Source organism: Halichoerus grypus, chromosome 10, assembly GCF_964656455.1.
Source record: "Halichoerus grypus chromosome 10, mHalGry1.hap1.1, whole genome shotgun sequence".
Lineage (NCBI taxonomy): Eukaryota > Metazoa > Chordata > Mammalia > Carnivora > Phocidae > Halichoerus > Halichoerus grypus.
The window spans coordinates 116448795-116476630 of record NC_135721.1 but is presented as its reverse complement, the minus strand read 5'-3'; the positions used below and the strand labels follow the sequence as shown (position 1 = coordinate 116476630).

The window sequence follows — 27836 nt, the reverse complement described above, 5'->3', positions numbered from 1 at the left end:
TGTCAATTAGTTCACCGGAACCAAAAGGATGACCGGGGACAACCAAACGCCTCAGCCTCGGTCAGGAAAGGTATCCCCAGCTCCACACTGCAGTCGCCATTATGCCATTGTCCTGAAATCTGTGAATCACTAAGCATCGTGGGCAGGGGTTGGGGGGGGGGCAGGGGTTGGCTGAACGCGGGACCCCAAGAGCCCACGACTCAGGGAAGTTGCAGGAAGTGCAGAGAGCGGCGATGTCACGTTCCAGTGGGAGTGATGCCGTAGGCTGGGCGAGACCACCGAGAGCGGCCTGGGGGCAACAGTGCTCCTGGGCCACTGGGCCTGGTGCAAATCAACTGGTAAGGTACCCACCACGTTCCCAGCGCTCATCCCGGGGAAGCTGGTACGCCCCCACTTCCCTCTAAACACCACCCTTCCCCCACACCTCCAATTTGGGGCATACCTCCATCAAGGCTGCGGGACATGGTGTACCGTTTGCTGGAGGAACGCTCGAAGAAGGGTGCGGGCCGGTCAATGAGGGCGCTGGCCTGACGGGTTTGTGCCTGGGTCCTCCCACTATATCGGAACTTGGAGCCCATCACCAGGAAGCCCTTGGGCGGGGGCTCGGGTGACACCAGCCTGCAGTGGAGGGAGGAGGGGGATTAGACCTATGTTGCCGGGCCCAAGGCTGGACCCACAGCTGGCCTTTCAGCCCACTGTCCCACCAGCTACAACTCGAAGTGACCCACAAAGGGAGAGACTTGGGGAGGGGGGCTTTCCTGGAGTCCCTCCCTCCTAGCTCCTTCTCCTGCTTCCCCCCTCCCGGAGCATACGTGTACACTCATGGCCTCTGCGCATGCCCCGTGACCCCACCCCAGGGGCAGGCTCACCGGAAGAACGTGTGGTGCTCTATGCAGACCTTCCACAGTCTCTTGGCTGACCGGTGGTTTGGGAGCTTAAAGCCAATTGTGCTCTCAAACTGCTCATACTGCAAAACCAAGGAGGGTGCTTAGAAGCAAGGCCTGGGCTCTCTCGCCCCTGGTCCATCCTTTCTGAACCTCTTCTCAGGCATGTGCGACTCTGGCCTGTTTATTCATTTATTCATTCATTTATTCAATAAAGTGGATTGAGTCCTTACTCTGTGACAGGTCCAGTGCTAAGCAACAGAGACGCCATGGTGACCAAGACGGAAGATTCTCGGGGACGGGGAAGGGGTGCTCTGATAATAAATTAGTAAACAAGATCATTTCAGACACTGATAAGGGGGCATGAAGGGAATGAACAGAGACGTGTGATGTGACAGAGTACCTGGGCAGGTGCAGGGGTCAGGATCTTAGAAAGGGTGATCAGGGGATGCCCTCTAACAGGTGATCTCTGGGCAGACATCTGAAGGATGGGAAAGGAACCAGCTATGTGAGAAGGCAGGGAAGAGAATTTCAGGTAGAGGGAACATCAAAAGCAAAAAGCTGGAGGCAGGAAAGAGCTCGGCTCATCCTAGGAAGTCAGTGAAGGCCAAAAGGGCTGAAGCACAGTGTGTGGGGGGCAGAGAATACGTGGGAGACGCAGCTGGCCACATATGGGGTTCGGACAGTAGCCCACGAGCCAGACAGCTCTTGAAAGGGTTAAGGCAGGAGTGGGAATGGGGGACAGTGATCTGATGGAAGGGACTTTTAAGCTCTCCTTAGCAGTTATGAGAAAAATGGCCTAACATGACAATGGAGACAGGGGGACCAGGGAGAGTCACCTTGTAGAGATGCAGGTGAGAGATGGTGGCGGCTGGTGGCTGGGACAATGGAGAAAGACAGAAGCAGATGGGTTTGCATTTATTCTAGAGGTACAAACCAATGGACTTTTTGGTGGGTGAGATGTGGAGGCTGGACATACACGTTTGTGTGTGTGGTCGTGTGTTTTGGCACGTGTACATACTTGAATACTACATGTAAGCAGATAAATTGACATGGATGGACAGGTATTCACTGATCTGTGTAACCTGAATATATGTGGTTATCTTTATACATGTACTCCCGTGTGTGTGTCTGTGTATACTGCACGTGTGTGTGTGTGTGTGTGTGTGTGTGTGTGTGTGTGTTGTCTGTGTGTAGGCACATACCTAAGGCATGAAGTCTATGTAGAGAGCCCCAGCCTTACCCAGTAGCCTAGCAACGCTCTGCATGTATACTAAGTAGGAAAGAACCCAGGCTCAGCAGTCAGGATCCTCTCCGTTCTAGCCAATTCCAGTGAGAAGGAGGGGTTCCCAAGGCAGACTCACCTCCCCAGGCCGGATCTTGATATAAAAGTTACTCCTCTTATAGGAGATCTTGAGAATCTTGGGCCAGGCGAAGCGGTTGATTCTCAGCCGGTCCCGGTAGATGAGCAGGCCATTGGCACAGACTCCTAACATAATGTCGATGCCCTCGGAGTCCTGCATGAGAAGACACCATCGAATGGCAGGCCTGGGGTCCATGCCTGCTACGCACCCCGAAACTCCTCCCTGAGCTCTGCTTCTGATGAGCCCTCAGGATCAGGGTCAGAGCCTGCATGCTGGGAGGCCCCTGACCAATCTCACACAGTCATTCAGCCATTCACTCATTCATTTTGTCAGCCATTCACCCCGTTCCTCATTTGATCATTCTGTCAATCACTCAATCACTGATTCACCGGCAAACATTTAGTGGCACCTATGTGGTGCTAGGCCATGTGCTATGTGCTAAGGATATAGAAATAAATTGAAGCCTATGTCTTGATGAATGGATAAAGAAGATGCGGTGTATATATGTACAATGGAATACTACTCAGCCATCAGAAAAAATGAAATCTTGCCATTTGCAACGACATGGATTGAACTAGAGGGTATTATGCTAAGCAAAATAAGTCAATCAGAGAAAGACAATTACCAAATGATCTCACTCATATGTGGAATTTAAGAAACAAAATGGAGGATCATAGGGGAAGGGAGGGAAAAATAAAACAAGATGAAATCAGAGAGGGAGACAAACCATAAGAGACTCTTAATCATAGGGAACAAACTGAGGGTTGCTGGAGGGGAGGGGGGTAGAGGGACGGGGGAACTGGGTGATGGACATTAAGGAGGAGACGTGATGTAATGAGCACTGGGTGTTGTGTAAGACTGACGAATCACTGAACTCTACCTCTGAAACTAATAATACATTATATGTTAATTAATTGAATTTAAGTATTAAAAAACTTGGTTTACAAACTAAATAAATAAAATTACATCATGGTAAAAAAAATAAATAAATAAAGCCTGTGTCTTTCCCTCATGATGCTCCCAATCTGGTGGTGGTACAAACAGCTTCATAATATAATATGAATATAGAAAAGTTATAAAGATTATGGGAAGATAAAGGGTGATAGAACTTTGAGGAATGAGAAATATGACTATAAAAGGCTTCGGGTTGGAGGGAACACAGGGTCTGGCGCACCAAGCCCTCTGAAGCATGAAGGACACCCCGCCCCCAGATGCTAGGGGGACTCCGGGGCCCAGCAGTACCTTAGCATGGTGTAGGTCTACTCCATACATGGAAAGCTTCTTGGCGTTCTCTAAGAAGTGGATTTCTGCTTCTCCTGGAGTCATGCCCCTAAAGGAAAGAACATGATCACAGACAGCCATGAAAAGGCCCAGGCCTAAGACCTGCTGGCTGAAGGTGGCCATGATCAGAACCTGTAATTCTAAGGAAGGCAAACGTTCTGGAGTAGGCATATGGCTAGGCCTCTCGCAGTCCCTCCCCTCTGCTCTCAGCCCTCGCTTCCATCCACCCAACCCCCTCCTGGTGTCAAAGCTCAGGTCCAGTCCTGTCTCCTCCGGGAAGTATTTAAGGGATGAGCTGGGAGCCGGAATTTCTGCTTCATTCTGCCACAGAATTCAATGTGAGCCATAGATTCTAATTCTCTGCGGCTGCAAAGCCGTCGTGGAAGCCATGGTTCCTTACAATCACCCAGGGGCTCTGAAATGATCACCCACGTAAGACACTTCTCTCAGAATTTTCTATCAGAAACCACTTAATCCCCCCCCCGAGGAGCAGGTGCGCATTCTCCTTTCTGACAAGAGAGTTACGTAATTCATCAAGTTCCTTCTTTGTTTCGGCTGCCGGGGAACCGTACATCTTCCATTTAAGCCACAGCAAACATTTAGTGAGCATGACGTGCTGGTCACAGTTCCAAACCCTTCACGGGCATGAACTCACCGAATCCTCATAACAGTGAGGTCAGTGTAAGGTCGGTGTCCTCATTATTCCCACTTTATAGAGAAACCAGCATGGAGAGGCTGAATGACTTGTCTCAGGCCACACAACTATTCAGGAGCAGAGTCGGGACTTGAATCCAGACAACGTGGCTCCAGAGTATGTGCTCCTTCCCAACCTCTTCCCTTACATCTGTGTCATATCCCCTGGGCCTCGGGGTCCTCTGCTCTGTCTGCCTCCGTGAGCGGCCGCGGGAGATGCCTGGACACTAGGTGTCCATGTGCTTTCAGTGTCAAAAGAGCTGTAAAAGCTAAAGGGATGGCCATTGCCTTTCTCCACCCATATACGAGCTTCTTTCTCTGAGTTATTAGGACTCTTGCAAATCCCTCCCACATCTTGCTACCTATGGCAGGGACGACAGACGGCAGGTGGGCCATCCCTCCCTATTCCTGAGCCCCGGCCGACAGTGCTAACCAGCCGAATGGTTTCAATGTCCTGCTCAACGCAGAACGACAACAGCCGCTGCTAACCAGTCAAGAGTGGGTGTGCAGAGTCTCTGAGGGACACACTTGCCCCTGGGGACCTAGCATTCCGTCACACCCCAGCAGGTTCTCTTCCCCCTGTACACGATCCCTCCACATCTGGCCCTCAGCTTCCTCCCCAGACCCAACCCCCCTCAGGCCTCCCATCCTCATTAGCGATGAGATAACTTCACCATACCCACCCCCTCACATGCACACACTTCACAGCTTGTGACGCACTTCACATCATTGGTCACGTTGGGTGCCCATAACGACCCTGGACTCAGAGCCCAAAGCACTTCCCACTTGAAGGGATCCTAGAGACCACTTAGTTCCAGGGGAACCCCCCCACCCCCACCCAGGGATGGTACCAACCTCACAGTGGCATTTGGGAATGGGGGAGGGGGCATTTTGGTTATTATGATGACTGAGAGGGTGTTAGGGGCATTTAATGCCTGGAGCCCGGGGATGCCAAACATCCCGCACAATGAATTCTCCTGCCCCAAATACCAACAGCTGAGACAGACAGATCATCTAAATCCGACCACGTGCAAGTGAAAAATGGGGCTGATAAGTTAAATAGTCAGCCCTATGATGACCCATCAGGTTAGTTATCCTCTAACTCCGAGAATAAGGTGCTTTCTGTTGCACAATCAACTATTCAACCCCGAAGATCACAGAGCAACAGTAAATACGTGGTGTCTCTGTACTGTGTGCCATGTAGCCCCCAACAGTGCCAAGGCAGGTTCTATTAGCAAGTACACTGAACAGATGAGGCACTGAAGCGACCCGCCCAGATGCCCTGGTCAGAAAGTGGCAGAGCCAAGAATGTGAACCCAGGCAGTCCGGCTGCAGAGGGCAAATTTTGAGTTTTACACCAAGACCGAGACAGCTAGCGACTACCATTCCCATTTGATAGAGACCCAGTGGGCTGAGATGATTGGCTCTCAGATGCACCTCTGGTCCGGTCAGGGCCAGAGTCAGGTGGGGGACTTACAGCCCAGCACCTGGGGCCCTAGTCGACGGCTGAGAAGCCAGCGGAGGCCCTGGGCAGAGGCCCCTCACCTGTACGTCTTGTGCAGTTCCATGATCCTCTCCTCCAGTTCCCGGGTCTGGTTGGGGGCGAAGCGGAGCTCGCTGACATAGTTGCCTACGTGCTCCTCGGCGTCATAGTCGCCCAGCTCCGCCTGCACGGCGTAGGAACCCAGCAGGGCATGTGTGACGAAGGAGCATGGCAGCCGGCCCGTGATGATGTCCGCCCTCAGCTGCAGGCACAGGTAGTATCTGGAGAGAGGGGAGAGTGGCCATGGGCACGGGCCCCACTCCCTCCCTAGATGCCCCCAGCACCGCTGCCCACCCATCCATCAGAAGCAAACCACCGACACTCAGCTCAGTAGAATAGGAACGTTCCTGACACTGTCATTTCAGGTGTTGATGATGTGGGTGTGTCCTAGAAGACGGTTTTGTCCCATTCCACGTGCCTTTCAGCATTTTGTTAATTTCTAACTTTGAGGGATTTTTCCTACTGTGGGAACATTTGAAATTTCTAACTCATTTTCAAGCTAAGTAGGACTACTTTGCTGGTTAGCCATTTTTTTTTTAATGTCATGTATTTTTAATCATACAATTAATTATATTCTTATTGTGGAACAAATGCAAATGTTATTTAGAGGTGATTCTAAATTTCCTCTCAACGTCCATTCTCAGCCCTAGTCTCCTCTCCTAGAGGTCACCCCTATTATCCAGGTGGTGTTTTGACCTTTTTTCCCCCATGGTACAGAAATGCATGTGTTTTGATTCGTGGGTGTTTTTAACATGTACACAGGATCAAATGGTACATCTTACTCTCCAGCTTGCTTTTTCATGCACCTAGTGCCCTTCCATATCAGCACAAACAACTTGACCTCATTCATTTTAACTTCTGCACCACATTCCACAGTGAGGACAAACCTGGTCACCAATGTTTTCTCAAAACCTTTTAATTTTGCCTCCAGCTCTAAGTGAATTGTCTAAAAACAAAATTGCTTTAAAAGAAACATCTCCAGGGGAGCCTGGGTGGCTCAGTCGTTAAGCGTCTGCCTTCGGCTCAGGTCATGATCCCAGGGTCCTGGGATCGAGCCCCGCGTCGGGCTCCCTGCTCAGCGGGAAGCCTGCTTCTCCCTCTCCCACTCCCCCTGCTTGTGTTCCCTCTCTCGCTGTGTCTCTCTCTGTCAAATAAATAGATAAAATCTTAAAAAAAAAAAAAAAGAAACATCTCCAACCACAAGGATATTATTTTTTATAACTTTATGCACACTTGGATGATTTTATAATTTTTAGATCCATTTTAAACCATTTTTTAATTGCTTTTTTGGTTACTGCATTAAAAAAAATAGTTTCAGTTCATCCTCAGCCAGTGATGCCTCCCTGCCCATTTTGCCATGTTTCACCATTGTTTCCAATTGCCTATTTCTTTTCCTTTTAAGTGCTTTTTACTCAGTATAATTTTTAGTACTCCATGACATGAAGCTCTGGCAAAAAGTACATGCGGCCTCAGCTCATGCTCAGGGCGAAGGCGTAGGCTCAAAATCAGTAGCGGCTCAAATATCACGGGCACCAAGTATGGGCTTAAGGGCATTTTGTTCAAGTCTAAAAATTTGAAAATCACTGCCAAACACCCTGACCAATATTTCATTTCAATCAATTTGTCATTCTGACCAGTTTATTTTGGGCCTGAATATTTTCGACTAAATCAGCTGCTACTACCACCCCCTTCCCTGAGGTCATCCATGCTAAGCAGGGCTAATTTCCCTCCTGTGTCCCTAGAAGCCCAATGCCCAGGGTCTAGCACAAAGAGGAAAGATACCAGTGGGTAAGACCAGAGGGATGGGGATTAAGCCGGTCTATAGCTCTCAGCCCTCCTGGAAAGGAAGTTGAGACCCTGTTGCTGAATCTTGGATCCAAGATGACCCTAGGGGTTAGAGCAGGGCTAATGAGGCCAAGGCTTCAGGTCTGATCTATCCCATGGACATCTGTATTATCCCCCAAGGCCAGAGTCGGCATCGTGACTGCGGCCCGTTGCGTGGCAAACAGGTAGCCAACATTCAGGAGGGACCCAACAGGAGAGAGAGAGGCTGGCTTAGGAGCCCTTCCCCTGCTGCAGGAATAACTCCAAGCCCACATCTTATTGTTGGTGGCATGTAGGGCCCCACACATGGATGACACAGCCCCCGGATATCATGAAGTGAGACTCTCTCTTTGGAAGGGGCTTAGATAAAGAAAAGGGCCTCTCCCTGTTCTGATTCCAGAGGCAGGATGAGCCCCACAGAAGTTCTCATTCTCGAGAATGCTTTGCACCCCTTCCACCCTTCAAGCCACGTTATTTACTGGCCCTGAGGCACAATGAGATTGTACACACAATCCATGTTCATCCCAGCAGCCCAGGCTTGCCTCCATGGGGGGCCAGGGGGTTACGGTCTAATTTGACCCTTGCATGCCTGTCAGGGACCCAGGGCAGCATGTGGGACCAAATTCCTCCCTGCAAAGGCGTCTGCGCTCTACTCCCTCCTTATCCCCTAAGTAAAATGGTGCTCCACTCAGAACGTGACGTGTTTGGCTTGTCCCAACCAGAGATGGCCTCCACCATGTTTTTAAAAAGTCTGAATTAGTTGCCCATATTTAAAAATTGTGGATTTTACTGTCAAATCTCTCGCTTCACTTCAACAAGGGGCCCAGTTCCCACATAGCAGGGATGGCTGGAGCCGAACAGCAATTGTTTGAGGTGGCGCGTGTCCTCTTGAATTTCAATTCCAATCAATGAAATGGGTCCCGATGCTGCCTGGGATGCCTCCCCTCTCCGAAGGGGAGGGTCAGCTGTCACTGACCGCTGTGTTTGCGCCACCTCCTCTTGCGCTGAGTCAGCTTCCTTTGTCGATGCTGTCTGCCTGGCCTCGCTGGGCATCTGAGTTTGCAACTGTCCTCACATACTGCCCCGTGCCTACCAGGCCCAGGTGTCCTCATTCCTAGTCACATGGCCAGCACGCCCACACCCCCTCCACAGCCCTCACCTTGTGATGTCTTCTGTCAGCTGGGCAGGGTCAGGGGGGTAGAACTTGACTGTGAAGGCAAAATTCCAAGGGCTGCCTGAGAGGAGTAAATAGGGGAACAATCAGAGAGGCCCCATCACCCCAGTGGGTGGCCCCGATGCACCATCCCATGGGCAATTCCTCAGGGTTTTCTCATATGTATAATTCCAGGACAATCCAGTCAGGAAGCCTGAAATAATATTCCCACTTGAAAGATGAGGAGACTGAGGCACAGGTTGAAAGACTTGTGACATAGCAATGGGAAGGAAGGTGGAAAGAAAGAAAAACAGTGGTGCATGCCAGGCCTACTCGTCATCACGAACATCACTTCAGTAAACCTTGCAATAACCCTATGAGTAAGTCTGATGATCATCCCCATTTTGCAAATGAGGACACTGAGGCCCAGGCCATAAAGTGGCCAAACCAAGATCACTCAGCTAGGAAGCAGCAATGCTGGGGTTCAGACCCCAGCCTCCTGGCTCCAGAGCTCATGCTCCCTCCTCCACACCAAAGTCTATGCCACGGGATGCTCATGGGAAGAAAACAAGTCACATTAAGTGGGTTCCCTGGGGTCCCTGGGTGACTCAGTCAGCTGAGTGTCTGGCTCTTGGTTTCAGCTCAGGTCATGATTTCAGGGCCCTGGGATTGAGCCCCACGTCAGGCTCCATGCTCAGTGGGGAATCTACTTGAGATTCTCTCTCTCCCTCTCTCTCTGCCTCTCCCCCCTCTAAAATAAACAAATCTGAAAATAAATAAATAAATAAATAAATAAATAAATAAATAAATGGGTTCCCTAACTTTGTACTTCTTGAAGCCCCCACCATGCCATTGCAAACTGCACCCCTCTAAAGGGGACATGCAAATAGTCAGGGGTTTCCCAAACTTATTTGACCTGCTGTGTCCATTTCTCATGGGGCATCCTGCCAGATTATGGTTCCTAGGAACACCCTTGGTAAGACTCTGCCCTATGTGGGGTCGGCTCCATCTCGGATGGCAGAATGGGGTTATAAGCAAGACCTAAAAGGCAAATGTAATGAGTGGAAAGTAGCAAAGGGCATTTCACAGGGATAAATGTTTACCTCACCCTGAGATACAAACAATCAAGGGTACACATGTAGGTACAGAGAGAAATAAAGGTTGGGGCTTTAGCTGGAAACAAGCTCCGCAAGCCAAGAGAAGGGATGACCACATGAGAGAGGAGGCCTTGGGGAAAGGCTGCAATCTAGAACAATGGGCAGACCACCCCTGGGGCTCTGCAAGGCCCAGCCAGGGCAGGACCATGGTCACCAAGGGCTGGAGGCCATGCGGTCACTACCGTCCTTGTCCCTATGGTCATCACCACCTTCCCCATATAGCTGTAGCATCTCCAGCACTTACTAGGTGCTGGTCACTTCACTTGCTAGGAACTTTATGTGCACATGGAGGAGTCTGATCTTCATGATGATCCTGAGGTAAACCTTTCCTTTTATAGATGAAGATTCGGAGGGGGTAAGTCACCCTCCTGGGATCGCTGAGCTAGTCAGTGGTGGAGAATGGGGATGTAACCTCTGGTCATCTGACCCCAGAACCCGGGCTCCTGACCACAGCTGACTCCTTGGAAAAAGCAGCCTCAAGGAGAACAATCCTTGTCTCAGGAGTAGTAGCAGCAGTAATAATAATAGTAATAGATAATATGTACTGGGTGCTGCTATGTGTAGGCACCATTCTGGGTGCTGTACACAGAACAGCTCACTTACCCCGCACAACAACCCTAAAGGTAAGTAGTCTTGGAGTCCGGATTCAAAGCCAGGCAGTCTGGCTCCCGTGTCTGTCTTTCAACCACCACACCAGACTACCTCAGGAAAGCACCTACTATGTGCCCGGAGCTGTCCACACATAACCGGCACCCTCACCTTGTGAGGCATGGATCACTAATCTACTTGCCAACGAGAAGCAGGAGCCCAGACAGGTCCCCAGTGCCCTCGTGATGGGCACTGAGATTTGGGAGAAAACAGACCCAGCTCTGAAGCCCAGGACACAGGGTGGCGCCCCCTTCAGGAGGCTGAGGGGCTGTCACAAAGAAAGGAGCAAACAATGGTGGGGCGGCCGGCTGGCTCAGTCAGTGAAACATGTGACTCTGGATCTCGGGGCTGTGGGTTTGAGCCCCACGCTGGGTGTAGAGATTACTTAAAAATAAAATCTAAAAAAAAAAATTGTTCCATAGGGCCCCAGAAGGCAGAACAAAGATGAATGGGTAGAAGTCCCAGGGGTAGGGACGGAGACTGTGGCTCTGCTGAAGGGGGTCAGGCCTGCTCCTCCGTGAGTGGAGGTGGCCACAAGCAGCAACCATTCCCCACGCCCGGGCTGTGCTGGCCGGGGCCGCAGAGATGGGGGACCAACTCCCTGCTCTGGGGAAAGATGCTGAGCTCCAAGGATTCTGCTGTCTGCTTCTCCTTCCCAAGCTCCCAGTCCTCCTCAAACTGCACACTCAGCTGCCTGTATGTGTTCCAATTCTTTCAGGCATGAGAGGTGGGCTTCCCAGCTGGGCTGCGACTCCTAGGAACAGCCCGAAGGCCAGGTCTAGGACCCTGTCAGGCCCAGAGGAGCGGGCTCTGTCTGTGTGCCTGCCTCTTTGTCTTCAACTGACAGGAGCCTCCAGGAAGAATCCCTCCAGCCCCTCCCGGAGAGTCAGCTAGCATCCCTGGGCCCAGCTGCCTGTTGTCATGGCAACAGGCTCTGCTTTCCAGCCCCGGGGACCAGGGAGTCCAAGCACAGCCAAGGGGGAGGGGCTCCCAGTGGAGGCATGTCTGCTTCTAGGCTCCAGGTCTCCACCCACTATATGCCCCCTGGCTCAGGCCACCTACCTCCCCCCTTCTGCCATTAGAAGGCTGCTCCACCCCTCGCAATATGCCTTTCCTCTCTGGGCCAGAAAGGACAGGTTGTCTCTTCACTCCAGGCCTTGAAAAGAGAGCAGGATGGTGTTGGGAGGCCAAGGCTAAAGATCTGGCTTGGCCAATAGTTCACTCTGTGACTTTAGGTAAGCAACCGCCTCTCTCTGGGCCTATAGTCACCCCATTGTTAAATAGAGAAGATGACTCAGACCAGCACAGGCCTTGCTTTTCCCTAACGTGTTAACTCCTATCCGTGGGCAGTGGTCTGCAGTGCTGTGCGGAAGAGGATTCCGAGCTGAGTCAAGGGTCACCGATCACAGAAGTCTACACCCATTGGACAGGAAGGAGGCTGTCTGCAGGTCATCAATATGTCCCCTTGTCCTAGATGATTCTGCAGGTCCCTTCTAGAGCTGCCATCCTAAATGCATCTACGATTCGTCTCCTAATCTGCTATGTGACTCTAGATGGTCATTTCTCTTGTCCCTGCTTCAGGTTTTCATTTAGAAGACAATGCCCTGCCTTCCCCCAGATCTGCTGTGCAGAGCAAGTGAACTCATGGGTCCGAATGCACTTCCCAAGGAAGAGGGAAGAGCACAACTGGGGCTCCTGCAGCCTGGAGCCCCCACCCTCCCTTCCACAACATTCCCAACCACAACAGGCCACTCACTCCGGATCTGCTTCTTGATTTCCTTGGAGGGGTCCAGCCAGTTCTGAAAGAGAAGACAGGGTTCTTTAGAGGGAAGATGGAGGAGAGGGCCAGATAGGGCTATGAGACAGAGACATCCCAAAATAGCCTGTCCACAGCCCCTGGCAGGGAACACCCTTCTCAGGCTGAGCTGTCCAGGCCCTCTGGAGCTGGGAGGGACCGAGGCCAGGACTCCCCACAGGGTTTGGGGCCCTGGGCCTGGGGCTGGCACCGCCCTGAGGCAGCTGGGTGGGCAGCTGCAGTGGGACCAGTGGGAAGGAGGAAACCCAGACAGGGTTCTCCCGAGGGGTGGAAAAGAGGCGCTGCAGTAAGTGTCTCAGTTCCCCCAGGAAGCCAGGCTGTGGCTCTCCAGACACCCATCTGGGGGGTGACTGGCAGGTCGCCAAGAAAGGTCTAGGTGGGAGGGGTAGAGACAGAGAACTGAGACAGATAGGGCTGGCTGAACCTTGGCTATGTGCAAACAGAAGGTGCCTAATGAGGATCTGAGGACCGACGGAAAGCGTGGGATGCAGTCAGGACTAGGGGGGCCTAAGACAAGAGGTCTCCCCGACAGCAGGCCTCCCCTGCCAACCCTGCCCCCCACCACAGATACCTTCTGGCTGTCGGCGTCACAGAAAGTCAGGCCGAAGTAGTCCTTCTCCAGGAGGTTGAGGTGCTCACAGACCAGGTCAAACAGCACCTGGCCCCGGCCGTGTTTCTGAAGAGGGGAGCAGAGAGGCTGTAAGGCTGGGACACACCCCGGGGGGGCTCCACTGGGACCACCTGAAACCCCCAAGAGTCTCCGGGTGTCTAAAGAGGATCTCAGCCCTCCTGCCACCCACCTCGCCCTGCTCTCTGAGCCCCACCAGATCCTAGGTGACACTAATGCCCAGCTCACCAGCTGCCTTCTGCCAAGCCCTGCTGGGGTCCTCCTAGACCTTAAACCTACTTTGTGGAGGAGGGGTGGGGGGTGACCGATTCCCCTTCCTTCACAGAGATTAAGAGGAGGTTAACTTTGACCCAGGGAGCAGAAAACCAAAAGTCTAAGCTTGAGTGTAAGAGGGAGAGAAAAGCCACCTGAAAGATGAGGGACGTGGGCAGGGGACAAGGGAAGGGCTCAGGACTCAGGGTCATAGTGTGACTCTCCTTCCCTGGTCCTCCCCTTACACGAAGTCTGAGTGAAATCCAGGGCAGCCCAGCCCAGAGTGCCACCTCCTGCCTGGGCAGCAAGTAAGGTTTTTATAGGGGCTCCTGGGGCCTAGATGAGCCTCAGCTGGAAGCAACATTACAGCCACCTTTTCCCACCGCTCCCAGACAACCAGGCTCAGTACCTCTCTGAACCACCATGTGGGCCTGAGGATTCGGAAGGACAAAGCCCAGAACCTGGCTGGGTACTCCAAACCCACAGGTGTGAAGATGAGCACCAATAAAGGGACCACAGGCTGGGGGAACGTGAAGCAGTCACTGTCCAAAGAGGGTGGGACTCCAGAGAGAGGGTGAGGTTTCTGCAAGGTCTGGCTCGGTCACCAGGCACTAGGACCAGGCCTAACTGTGGAGAGCAGCTTTGGGAAGCCAAGGGATTCCTGAGGCTGGAAGAGTCCTTCAGAGAGAATGGACCTGGCCTCAGCCAAACCCTCTACGCTCTCCTGGGGCAAGCTGCAACAGCATCTTGGGGCTGGTGTGGGTAGGAGAGAACAGATATCCCTTCCTTTTGCCTAGGAGTAGGCAAGATGTTCACCTTGAAATCCTTCTATAGAAGAAACAGACATTAAAAAAACAAAAACAAAATCAACCCAACTCTGCAGAGAAGAGGGCCCAACCTGCCAGGGCCCAGAAATAAGTCATATCCCTTAAGACCGGGGTGGCGGGGGAGGCAGGGGCACCAGGGAGAGAGAGAGGTGGTTCCTATAACTCTTAGGGAAGGCCACCCTCTGGACCCTTCCATACACATGGAGAGGGCCAGGAATGGTGCCCAGACCGGGATGGACCCTCTAAGGGGATGAGTGAGAGCTCAGAATTAGGGTGGGAGTCCTAGCCTATATAGGAAAGGGAGACAGCAAATGTGGGGCCAGGGGTCTGACCCCAGACAGGAGGTGTCTGCCCCTGCTACCCACGGTGGGACAGGATCATGCCACGGGATTTCTATGTGGCCCAGGTGACGGAGGCCTTCCAATGGGCTGCCTCTCTATGCCTGGGGGGGACACCCATACCATGAAACCCTTAAGTGACCAGTTTGTCCTGCTGACCTGGACAGGGGCATTCCCTTCACAAGGGAAGACCCCTCTCTCCGCCCAATAAAAACATAAAAACAATTCTAGTTGAAACACCAGCGTCTGCTAGGTGAGACTGAAGAGCCCAGTCCGTAAGGCCTACCGCGCTAGAGATCAGCCCTGGGACGGTGACTCCTTGCCAAGGTACAGCCCCCCCGAGAAACCTTTTCCTGGCGCCAACCCTGCGCCTCGTCTAATTCCATTTGCAATCGTAACAGCCCTCCCCAGGCCTCAGTGCCACCATCTGTACAAAGGAGGGCCGCCAGGTCATCTCTCCAGGATGCCGCAGTCGGTCCAGGCCTCCAGGAAGAACGGACACTCTCTGGCTTGGCCCAGGCTGAGCGCACACGGAAGCCTGCCCTGGCTCTGGGGCCAGGCGGCTGGGGACCGGGCCTGTGGGGGGGGGTGCTCCCTACCTCCACCTCACACTCGTACTCGGAGGCATCGAGCAGAGTGACTCGGCAGATGGCACTCTTGTACTTCTTGGCAATCTTCTGGGGTGATTTCTGGGCTCTGCTGGGCGTGGTCCTCTCTGACAGGCCATCAGCCTCCCCATACCCCTTCTCCTCCATGTCTAGGCTCTGTAGGTCCAACAGGGGGAAAAGTCTGGTCAGTGAACTTGAGACCACAGCCTTTCAACCAAATGAAGACCCAGTAAGGATGTAGCAGCTGGGGCTAAGATGGTCTCCAAAATGAGAGCCACGGCCCTCCACGACCCCCAGGGTGACCGGCGTCTCCAGTTGGTAGATATAGGAGGAGAACCAGAGCTTCTGTGTGCAACAGGGTGGGCTCATGGAAGGGGCCACTTCTTCAGGGGGACAGCCTCGGCAGGCAGGAAGCATCCAGAGCTGCCCTAGCTCCCCAAAGTGGCGTGTGAGTTCTCAGAGCATCCATCTGGCCTCCCCCTTATCGGTCTGTCACTGGTCTAGCATGAGGCGGAGAGCTGGTGGACTGATCTAACGGAGGGAAGGGAGGTCAGAGCCCTGCCAGCTAGTCCTAACTGCCACCAGTGCCCTCAATGACCTTGGCCAAGTCCCCGCCCTCTCAGCCTGTCCTGAAGGAAGGGAGGTGTGAACTGGACAGCTAGATGATTCAGCAAGTCCCTTGTCCCTAATTTAGGGTGATGCATTTTGCTCTGGGGTCATACTGGGTTTGCCAGGCTAGAATGGGCAGGTTCGGGGGGTAGGAAAATAAGGTTGAAAGAACCAGATTTTGGGAATCAGATCTAGATTTTATTTCCATCTGTCACTGGATAGCAATGTGACTTTGGGTAACTCACTTCATCTGCTGAGCCGCTGTTTCCCCAAGTGTAAAATGGGGAAATTAGTATCACTCTCATAGAGGCGCCTGGCTGGCTCAGTCAGCAGAGCATGTGACTCTTGATCTCAGGGTCGTGAGTTCAAGCCCCACGCTGGGCATTGCGCTAACTTAATTAAAATATAAATATATATATATATCACTCTCCGTAGGTTTGGGAGAATTAAATATAAAAGTGACCACAATGCCCCCAGCACAGAGCTCGGCACGTAATGAGTCAGTAATAAATCTGTTTCCGGCTTCCCTCCCCACTAAGAACTGGCCCTGGATGACGGCTGGGCAGGGAGAGGGATGCCCATGCTCTCAGGCACACACCTGTCCAGCAGGCCGAGTGTCCTGCTGCGGCGGGTGCTTCTCATTGGAGTTGGCCTCCAGGTGGCCGCCGTGGCCTGCGGGGGTCACAGGGGTGGTTGCAGCGGCGGCTGCCTCGGGCTGCTGTGGGGCCTCCTCCTGAGCCTTCTTCACCTCAGAATCGGGGCCTGTCTCTGTTGTCATGGTGACCAGCACGCCTGCATTAGCATGAAGGAGAGCACATGATGGGGGGGAGGGGCAACGATGGTGTGACAGGACAAAGCGAAGGGGACAGGAACCACATGCGGAGAGAGACAGATGGACACAAATGGACAAAGAGCCACGGAGAGAGGAAAGAGGGAGGGAGGGAGGGACAGAGGAAGTAGGGGTAGGGAGAGAGCAGAAGTCAGGGGTTACTGGAGGCAGCCCAAGTCACAGACCCCCTCCCACTCTTGCGACCATAGAACTCTTCAGGGACTCCTCCAGTCTCTCGCCCAGTTCTGGAATGGGGACCCTCCTCGGGACAATGAGAGTCTCCCCAGGGAGCCCCACTCTGCACAAAGGAGCACAAAGGACAGTCAGTGGCCCCCTCGGGGCAGGCCCTCAGCTGGGCTGTCTCTCCAACCCCAGCACCAGGCACACAGTAGCCGTTCAATAAACTCTGGATAAACTGAACTCAACCAAAAGAGCCCTGGGCTCCGGGCCCTTCCAGCACTGACTCTGAGCAAGGCTCTTCATGCCCCAAGCCTGAACCGCTATCTTCACAGGGATGTTGACAGAATGGATCTACAGGGATAAGACAGGAGGGCACTATTAAAAACACGCAGAGCCCTGATGATGTAAATCAGGACACCTGGACGTGGGCCCCGGGTCTGCCACACACAAGGCAGTCACTTCACCACACTAGGACTCACCCACAAAGCATGGGACTTAGAGAAATTATCTCTGGGACAGGCTACTCTTACCCTTTTCCCCTTGGAGCAGGAAATGAGATTTCAGAGAATCAGGGACCTAGTGCCCAGCCATTCTGTTGGCATAAGCAAAATGCAAGGAGAAGAAAGGAGAAAGAATGGCATGTCTCCATTTTTATATTTAAAAAAACAAAACAAAACCTCAGCAATACCTCTTTGTGTTTATACATGTGTAGTAAAAGATCTGAAAGGATACTGACCAAACTGTTCAGACAGCTTCATAACTGAGAAATGGATAGAGGAAAAAGAGGGCATTCCATGGGGTGGGCGAAGAAAGGGAACTTCATTTTTTACTTTATATGCTTTGGAATTACTTCTATAATTCTAAATACACACAATCACAAATTGGGTTTTTTTTAAAGGGGGGTGCAAAAGCACCTATTCTGGACCCCAGTCAGAGTGGATCCAAAAAAATAAATAAATAAATAAATAAGTTTGGAGCTAAAACCAGAGGAACAGGGAAATGGGCAGGAACCCCCACCCCTGAGCCCACAGCCTCCCTCTAAATCCATTATATTAAATGAGAAAGATCCAGACTAGACCTGGCAGGTCCCTTCCCAACCCCTTCACCACGGGAGGCCTCCAATGAGCAAACAGACAGACGGACACCAGCTCCACCTTGTGCTACGCACATGCTCCAAGCCCTTACCCCCCACTGCCCTGGTCTCCTTCAGTTTCTCTCCCAGCATTCCAGGCGGCACCAGCCCAGCCCCAAGTGAAGGCCACTGGCCAGCAAGCCAAGGACCCTGAGTGCCCCGCTAGGCCACACAAGAACTGCAGGCCCCTGAACAGGTCACACTTTGTAAGCCAGAGCTCGAGGCACAAATGAAAGGGTTTCTTGTTCCTGATGCTGCTATTAAGAAGTAAGATGAGGAGGAAGAGAAGGCCTTGGTCACACGGCCTCACCCCCAGAAATGCTTTCCACTCATGTCATTACCTCGGACTTTATGGTTTGACTTAAAGCCATAGTTAAATAAAGGCTCTCTGTCACTTCCGTGACCCCAGATGCCGACTCTGGGCCAGGACACGAAGCACCAGGAGCAGCTCCAGGGGAGCTCTCGGTCTCGTAGGGTCTGAGGGACACCTGTCTGCCTGGGTCTGCATCTCCTCAAGGCCTGCACCTGAGGACATCAGCCATTATACTAGAGAAGGTCTATAAGAAGAACCCTTAAAATGAATGCCCACTTAATTTCGCTTTAAAAAAATAAAAAAGGATCCACAGACTAATCTGTCGGTGTTCTGCTTCCCACCGCACTTTGCTGCCTCAAGCAAACTTGAACAGAACCAACTGGAAGGAGAAAGCACTCAGGTCCAGGCTGGAAGCCAAAGAGGCGGCCTGAGCCACCAAGGAACCCCACGGCCAGGGCCTGGTGACAGAAACGATGGCTCATCCTTTCTAGAGCGTTAAAAAGGATGACATAAAAGAAATACCTGAATGAAAAGCTCCATACACAACAGCTTGTAGAGACTGACCCTACTCTGATTAACACATATGCACGGATACAGAATATTCAACAAAGTATTAATTGTAGTCGTTTCTAGATGGCACGAGTACAGGTTATTTTTTCTTCTGTTTAACTGTCGTTCTCAATTTTTCTACTAGGAGATTTCTTGATTAAAAAAAATGAGAGGTTAAAAAATAAAATCTTCCAATGCACAGGGCTTGGTGTGACAGGATGAGGAGATAAAGTCTGATTGAACTTAAAATGTTTATGAATTTCTTTTCTTTTTTTTTTTTTTAAAGATTTTATTTATTTGCGAGAGAGAGAATGAGAGACAGAGAGCATGAGAGGGAGGAGGGTCAGAGGGAGAAGCAGACTCCCCGCCGAGCAGGGAGCCCAATGTGGGACTCGATCCCGGGACTCCAGGATCATGACCTGAGCCGAAGGCAGTCGCCTAACCAACTGAGCCACCCAGGCGCCCATGAATTTATTTTCTTAAAAGATTTATTTATTCACTGAGAGAGAGCAAGCGCATGCTAGAGTGAGCACAGGGGGAGGGTCAGAGAGAGAGGGAGAATCTCTAGCAGACTCACTGCCGAGCTCAGAGCCTGACATGGGGCTCAATCTCATGACCCCGAAATCAGGACCTGAGCCAAAATCAAGAGTTGCATGCCTAATTGACTGCGCCACCCAGGCACCCCAAAAAATTTTTATGAATTTAAAAGAAAAATAACATTATTATTATTATTATTATTATTTTAAACCTATGATGAGATCCTTCTTGATTTCACAAGTCCAGGGATAACAGTATGGTTTTCTCTCTAGGCCACCGAAAGCAAGCCAAGAACCTGGCCTTGGGTTCTGCCAGAGCCAGTCACGTGGGCACAGTTCTGCCTGGGCCCAGGTCAGCAGAGACTGAGGGAGCCGCTGGGCAGCCTGGCCAGATGGGCGCTGCAGGGGCCCCAGGGGAAACACATGCTGGTTCCTTGGAGCTCACTGCAACATGGGAGGATAATGCTCACCCAGAAAATGGTTAAATACCCAGGCAGGATGTGATTTAGATTTGCTGGTGTACGTTTTAGCCTCTAGAAGGTTCTGGGGAGTTGGTGATCAGGAGTACGACCTAGAGTACCCAAAGAAGGGCTTATAGGGTAGGGAGTGGGGGGGGGGTGGAGTCACTGAGTCACTGTGTGGGCAAATGTCCAGAGACGGGAACAAGTAGGCCCGTGCAGAGGACGGACAGGAGACCCTGACATCCTGATACCTCAGAACAAGAAGCCTATAAAGGTGAGCTCCAAAGAGCCTGGCAGGTGGAGCAGGTTGGAGAAGGGGAGAAGTGAGTGAACTGGGGGTGGAGCAGACGGCCTTGCAAGAGTCACAAGTGTTACTCTGCTAGAAAGGGCAAGACTCCCATCATGGAGTGCTGCTGGGGGCCAGGCCCACGGTCAGGGACTACACACACCGGCTTCTTGTGGACTCCTCACAGGGGCACCAGGGCAGGGTGGGGGGCAGACCTAGGTCAGTCAGACCCAGACCCAAAGCCGAGTGCCACCAGTGGCTCACTCTGTGACCGTGGGCAAGTGACTTCAATGTTCTGAACCTCAGTCACCTCAAATATAAAATGGAGATACTCCCCCCTCCTTCTGAGGGTGGTGGTAGAGAGTCAGGAAAATAACCTAGAGAGAGCACTTAACATGGTATGTACCCAATAAAACAGCGCTGAGAGGGTCTATACTTACAAACAGTCCCGAGGAGCTGCAGCGGGGAGTGGTCTGAGAACCAGGAGTTCAGAAGCGCCAGCCCAGAACGGATGGAGAAGGAGATGCGCCAAGCGCCAGAGCCCAGCAAGGCCAGATTGATGGCATGACCATATGAAAACCCAACGCACAGGATTCGGAGAGAGAAAGGTCAGCCAGAGAAGTGAATGCTGATGGTGCCCACAACAGCGCTGTCAGCCCTGTCTGGCTGAGACCAGTCCAGAAGGCTGTCGGCGTCTGATGCTCTTGAGCATGGCAAGCACCGGCTGGCTCCCCTGGCTCCCCTCTCCGGGGGCACCATGGCTGTCCATCTGGGTGGCCTGCTGCCAGAGAATGTCCTAACCCGGGCGACGCAATATCCACTTGGCCTGACGTTGCACCAACTCATTAAACATGAATCAGCTGGTTTATACATCAGGCCCTACAGCCAGGGTTAGCATGAATCAGCACCTCTGAATCCAGTACCTTGGCTTTGTTCTTTTTCTCCATCCCCACAGCCACTGCCCATGTCCCAGCCACTGTCAAGCCATGCCCACATGGCTGCCCGGCCTCCTTCGTGGATTCTCTGTGGCCGCCCGGGCCTCCTAGGGTTTATTCTCTTCAGAACTGCCACATGGATCTTTCCAAAAGTCCAACTGGACACCACATGGATTTTTCCAAAAGTCCAACTGGATGCTCTCTTTATTTTTTGTAATTCAAGTATAGTTGACACACAATGCTACATTAGTTTCCATTACACAACATAGTGAATGGACAAGTCTAAACCTCACTATGTGCACCACCAGTGTAGCGACCATCAGTCACCATACGACACTATTCCAGTACCATCGGCTACATTCCCTATGCTGTCCATTTTCTCGGATGCCCTCCTTAAAACCTCCAATGACTTACCATCAAAATAAAACAAAAACTCCTTACCAAAGTTAAAGGTCCCTGCTTAGGGCCGTGGCATCAGCCCCCACCATCACGGTGAGCCTGTCTTTGCCCTAATGGTCCCTCCGTGTGGACAGTGGGCTTGTCCCCTCTCTCACCCTTCAGACCTTAATCCATGCACCCCTTGACCCGCCTGTCTAAAGTGGGTCTTTCTTCTGGGGCGCCTGAGTGGCTCAGTCAGTTGAGCGTCCAACTCTTGATTTTGGCTCAGGTCGTGATCTCAAGGTCATTAGATTGAGCCCTGCGTTGGGCTCCACACTCAGCACAGAGTCTGCTTGAGATTCTTTCTCCCTTCTCCCTCTGCCCCTCCCCCTGCTCATGCGCTCTAAATAAATAAATAAATAAATAAACAAAATCTTTCAAAAAAATAAAAATAAATAAAATGAGTCTTTCCCCTTAATTTTTTTTGGTGACAGCATGCTGGGTTTTGGGTTTGGTTTGGTTTGGTTTTTGCCATTTTAACCATTTTTAAGTGTAACTATTCCATGATGTTAATTACATTCACAACCTTGTGCAACAATAGCCACCTTCTATTTCCAAAATGTTTCATTACCCCAAACAGAAACTCTGTACCCATTATGCAACCATGCTGGGGTGTTTTTTTTTTCATAGTAACTATCACAAGTGAAACATTTCTTTTTACTTATTTATGTCTATTCCTCTGGAACAGAAATTCCATAAAGACGAAATGTTATCCGCTCATCTGCCATTATCCCCAGGACTTAGCGCAATTCTTGATAAATACCAACAAAGCTAACACTTGTAGAGTCTGCTATTTGCCCAGCACTGGTCTAAGCACTTTAGGTCGATTAACTCACTTAACTTTCACAATAACCTAGAATAGGTACTTTTATTATCTCTATTTTGTAAAAGAAGGAATTGGAGCACTGAGAAGTTAAGGAATTTGCCTGAGATCATACACTAGTTCATGACAGTGCCAGAATTCAAACCCAGGGGGTCTGGTGTCAGGAGGATGGGTAGATGGACAAATGGACAAACACATGCATGATGGGTGGATAAAACACCAACAAGACAAGTTTTAAGTCCACTCAGCTGGGGACAGAGACCTGGGCTGCATTCACCTTGGGAGCCTTTCATTCACCAGCCAACCAGTGTGTCCTGATGACATATCAGACCTTAAGCACTTGACTTTTCCATCCAAACTCCCGATATTATCACCCTTATTTTACTGATGAGACACACAAGCCAAAAGAGGCATGCTGTATGCCCAAGGTCATAAGGCTGTGCTAAGTGTCTCTGACTCCAAAGTCCATCCCGCTACAGGGCATTTCAGCAGCCTGGGAAGGCTGGGGGGTGGGGGTGGGGGGTTGTATTTATTTGTCCAAGGGGTGAGGCTGGCTAAGGAAAAATTTCCCAAGAGTGAAAGGCAAATACACTAGGAAGAACTGAATTCAGAATGGGGACTATTGTGGGGCACTTGGATGGCTCACTCAGGCGTCTGACTCTGGATTTCAGCTCAGGTCAGGATCTCAGGGTTATGAGGTTACGCCCCAGGTCAGGCTAAAGAATCAGGACCACCGTGTCTGGCTTCAGTTCTGTCACCTCCTATCTGATGGGCCTTGGGCAAGTCACTTCCCCCTTCTGAGCATCGGCTTCCTCATCTGCCAAACAGGGATGAGAGCCCCTATCCTACCAGCTCAGAGCAGGGCCACGTAGATAAAGGACATTACAGAGAATGAAAGAACTCTGAGATACAAAAGTTGAAGTCATATATTTTAGGGAGACGCTTGTGTATACCAGAAGCATGTCTTCACAAGCATGTGAACAGCAGTGGGACAACATGGGGGCACATACAGCCCTGTGTGTCCACGGTCATGATAATGACTCCCTAGCCAGTAAGGCTCTCTTCTAAATCTTGCACACTGGCAACTTTTACCCAGGCATTCTTGGGAATTCTGAACCAGGGAGGAACTAATGGAAGGAAGGAACAAAGAGAGAGAGAGAAATGGACAGGGTGTGGAAGACACCGAAACACCAAGAGAATGCCAGGCAGCAAGTGAGACTCTTCTGTTTTGAATGATATTTTCAGTAATCACAGTTACCAAGAAAACTCTTCTTTCTTTCCCTGAAATCAGGGGGCACATCTCCCCCATCCCCTTCCAACCACATCTCCTGGGCTGTTAGTCTCCATTCGCACCTCCAGATTCATGCCCTGTTCAAAGAAGCGGGAGGCTGACCCCTGGACTGTCCCTTGGTCTGAGCTCTCTTGCCTGCTGACTTCCGGTTGGGTTTGGCCATTGGGAGGCACCAGTTCAAGGGTGGAAGGAGAGAGAAGTTGGGAAACGTCTTTCCAATTTCCCTCTCTGTGGTTCTGGGTGGCTGAGCCCCTCTGTGTCAGCTCCTTGCACAGACCCAGCTATCAGTGAGTTCTGGTAACACTGTTCCCTCCCTCTGCGAAAGGGAGGAAACAGCTTCTGTCAACTGTTATTTCGTGGGGTACTCCTGTGGGTTCCCTTAATCCTGCCCACACCTTTATTAACATCTCCTCAGCGTAAGCATCTGAGTGGAATTCTGTTTTCTGCCAGAATCAGACTGATACACTAAACAGATATATGAATTAGAGAGGGAGGGTAGGAGAAATCGGAAAAAGGCAGTATCACCTAGTGGTTAGGGACAAACGGGGCGACAAGGAGACCGTGAACAAGTCTCTTAACCTCTCTGTGCCTCAGTGTCTTGATCTGTAAAATTCATGATGATCATCTTGCCTATTTCACAGGGTTACTGTGAAAATCGAACCAGATCATGCCCGTAAGGCACTTAACACATGTCAAAACCTACCGTGAGTGCTCGAGAAATATTAAATATCCTCATCGTTAGCATGGGTCTCAAGGCTGAAATGTGAACAATAGCATTCCCTTGGAGAAAGAATTACAGACTTTTCTTTCGGCTTTTTCGGAGGTTCTCCAGGTTTCATCGTTTTTCTACTATGAACATGTATTACTTTTGGAATCAGAAAAGAAAAAGAGAAGAATGAAAAGAAAAACACAGAGAGAGCGAGCCTATTAAGACTTATTCTTCCCCTCTGGAGATGATGCTACTTCCCATCGGGATTTCCCCAGTACAGAACATTCACTTCCTGGAGCGACGATCTCGGGCTGGACGTGAATGAAATACCCGCCCGCCACGAGGGAGGAGGGCGCAGGCTGAGAGAGCCGCCTCTGGGGCCGGGTGCCACCCTCCCGGCCGAGGCCCAGGAGCCCCCGACAGAGGCGGGGAGCTGGGCATGCAGTGGTTGGTACCGCTGATCAGCTCTGTACGCGGCAATGGGGAGATGGCGATTTGTCAGAGGCTTGCGGTGCCCAGGGGCACCTCATTAAATAAAACCAAGCAACGTGATGAGGCTGCCACCCACCAGCACTGGCTTCCTGCCCAAAGGTTTCACGTGCCACCACAGAGCCACAGGTTGATGTGCAGTTGTGGGCTGGGGGACCACAGGACATGCCCAGAACTGCAGAGTAACGGCATCAGAAAGGAGAAATACCTCCTGCTTGGACCACACGGATGACTGCAGAGGCAGCCAGAGACACCCCCAGTGGGGCATCCTCTGAACTCCAGGCAGTGAGCTGGACAAGGGCCACACAGGGCAGGTGGGCTTGGCTGGCCAAGGTCACGAAGCTAGTCAGTTCAAGTGGAGCCAGAACGAGGACCCAGATCTGCTGGCTGACGGTCCTGTGCTCTTCCCCCTCAATCCTGCTACATCCCACAACCTTGCTGTCAACCATGTAACCAAAGCTACCGTTGCTCTGGATGTAGAAATAATAACAGCAGTACCAACCCCTCCCACATGTGGGGTGCTTTACAATCTAAAGAATCCTTTTATAATCATCATCTCGCTTGGCCCTCACCGATCAGCAGCTGGGGAGAGGGAACGTGGAACAGCACTTATGAACACAGGCTTTGGACCAGAGTTTGAATCCTGGCTTGAGGACCTTGGGCAAGTTACTTAACCTCACCGAGAGCCAGTTTGAGCATGTAAAATGAGAATAACACCCCCTACGCCTCAAAGGCATTTCGTGAGAAAAAAACGAGAAAATGCATGTGACGCTCCCTCTGACGCCATGTCGCCATACAGAGGACACTCAGTAAGTGGCAACAATGGTTCTCATCAGTAAGGCTGTCACCACCACACAGATGGGCTAAGTGAGGTCCAGAGAAGGCAAAGAATTTGTCCAAGGACACTCAGGGTGTACACAGCAGCATGACCCAGGCAGCAGCTTCTAGCATCCAAAGAGAATTTGGAAGTTTCACAGGTGAGCTCCATACTGGATCAGCGACAGAAGGGGTTTCCCTGGGACATCCTCACCCTTGGAGGGTGACAGAGACAGGGTCTCCTCCAAGCAAGCCAGGCCCCTCAGGTCCTTGCCCCCCTCAGTTCCACTGAGAAGCTGGGACGGGGAGCAGCAGACCTGCAGACCTCCCTGGGGCAACCCTCATGGTCTCAATTTCTGACTCCCCCTTTCATTTCATTTTCTTTAATTGTCCAAACACTATTAGAGTTCATTGTCAGCATTATTTAGAATGGAGTAAAATTGGGAACAACTTTAAATGTCCATCAACAGGGCCCTCAACAGGGCCCTGACCAAATTAACTAAGATTTACCCCTTTGGATTTATTTATTTATTTGAGAGAAAGAGAGAAAGCACGCATGCAAGTGAGTGGGGGGAGGGGCAGAGGGAGAGCATCTCAAGCAGACTCCCTGCTGAGCGCAGAGCCTGCCAATGCAGCGCTCCATCTCAGGACCCTGAGATCATGACCTGAGCCCAAACCAAGTCGGACGCTTAACCAACTGAGCCACCCAGGCACCCCAGGATTTACCCCTTTAAAAACAAATTACAGGACTGGGGCACTTGGGCAGCTCAGTCAGTTAAGCGGCTGCCTTCAGCTCAGATCATGATCCCAGGGTCCTGGGATTGAGCTCCATGTGGAGCCCCATGTCCGGCTCCCTGCTCAGCGGGGAGTCTGCTTCTCCCTCTCCCTCTGCCCCTCCCCCTCCGCTTGTGCTCTGTCTCTCGCTTTCTCTCTCTTTCAAATAAATAAAATCTTTAAAAACATAAAAATAAAAATACGGCAAATATAAAGTGTTTTTAAAAGATCTGTTTTGGGGGCGCCTGGGTGGCTCAGTCAGTTAAGCGTCTGCCTTCGGCTCGGGTCATGATCCTAGGGTCCTGGGATGGAGCCCCATGTCAGGCTCCCTGCTCAGTGGGGAGTCTGCTTCTCCCTCTTCCTCTACCCCTCCCCCCTGACTTGTTCTCTCTCTGTCAAATAAATAAAAATCTTAAAAAAAAAAAAAAAAAAGATCTGTTTTGATCAGTCTTACTGACCTCCCATTGAACCTGCTGTAACTCTGTTTCTGCCTGTTCTCTCCCAATCTGTTATCTATGGTCATACCTAATTCTACACTCCTTCAATCTGAGTGCTCCTAACTTTATGGGGTTTTTTTTCCATTTAACATTAATTGTATCAGAAATCATTATTATATCATTATCATCACAGCTAATATTCATGGGTGCTTTACTATGTGCTAGTTATGGTGCTAAGAGTTTTACATGCCCGAAATCACTTAATCTTGACAACAACCCTAAAAGCAGATACTTGGACTGGCCACATTACTGATGGGGTAAGTTTGGCTTAAAAGATCAATTTGCCAAAGCCTGGCAGCTCAGGACAGAAAGTAGACTTAAGCCCTGGTCTGTGTAGGTCCCAAGCCCTTGGCTAGGAACCCCTCCACCCTACCCCCGCCCCCCCCCCCCCCCCCCCCCCCCGCCCAGCTACTCAGTGGTGAGTAAGCATGTGGCAGGTAGGGATGAGGAGACCAGGTCATGGGTCTTACAGCCAGGGTGACCTTGGACAAGCCAACTCCCCTCTGCTTTGTTCCTTCACTCAATTCTTTCACCAGATAAGCATTTGCAAATCATTGAGCTATATGCTGAGAATAGAACAATGAATAAAACATGAACCCTGCCCTCAAGCAGATTAGAACCTAACCTGAATCTCTCTTCGTGCACTGGGAAGAATCTAACCCCTGTCCCAGCTCGGTCACGCAGACATGAAATGAATAAAGGATTCAAAGGAGTTTCTCAAGTGCACAGCTCCATACGCTGCAAAGAATAAGTATTTCTGTGGCTGTTCACGGCTGTATATTATTTTAACCACTGGATGTTCCAAAACGTTCTCAATCATCTTCCTATTGTTGGGCACTTAGTCCCAATTTACTGCTATTATACAGGAAGCTCTGATGGGGATTCATCCAAAGGAAATTATTCAAAAGGAAAAAAAAAAAAAAAGCCAGATGCACAAAAAGATGCCAGGCAACCTTCAGAATGACTGAAGGGAGACAGTCCTTCATCTTAAGCTCATGAGGCCCCAAACCAAATTCATGACCCCTGCGGCCTGCCCCCCCTCCACCGGCTGAGTCCCCCACCACATGAGAGGATATCTTAGTGTACTGTCAACCTTCCTCCCTCCCCTGCCCTCCAAGTCCACGGGGCTGACGTTTCTCCTGCAAGGCTGCAG

The 27836-nt window shown here is 51.2% G+C and overlaps 1 protein-coding gene across 18 annotated transcripts in view; it reads right to left on the bottom strand.

The window, feature by feature from the left end:
• Positions 1 to 27836, bottom strand: part of EPB41L1 (erythrocyte membrane protein band 4.1 like 1) — a 121411-nt gene that overhangs the window by 38364 nt on the left and 55211 nt on the right. For all 18 annotated transcript variants that reach the window (XM_036064606.2, XM_036064605.2, XM_036064613.2 and 15 more), the window contains 10 exons: positions 16224 to 16417; positions 15008 to 15172; positions 12935 to 13039; positions 12304 to 12346; positions 8749 to 8824; positions 5768 to 5986; positions 3491 to 3578; positions 2249 to 2401; positions 870 to 967; positions 443 to 618 (listed from right to left, as the gene is read on the bottom strand). In XM_036064606.2, coding sequence (XP_035920499.2) covers positions 443 to 618; positions 870 to 967; positions 2249 to 2401; positions 3491 to 3578; positions 5768 to 5986; positions 8749 to 8824; positions 12304 to 12346; positions 12935 to 13039; positions 15008 to 15172; positions 16224 to 16403 — 1303 coding nt within the window. In that variant the 5' untranslated portion in view covers positions 16404 to 16417. The remainder of the gene's footprint in view (positions 1 to 442; positions 619 to 869; positions 968 to 2248; positions 2402 to 3490; positions 3579 to 5767; positions 5987 to 8748; positions 8825 to 12303; positions 12347 to 12934; positions 13040 to 15007; positions 15173 to 16223; positions 16418 to 27836) is intronic.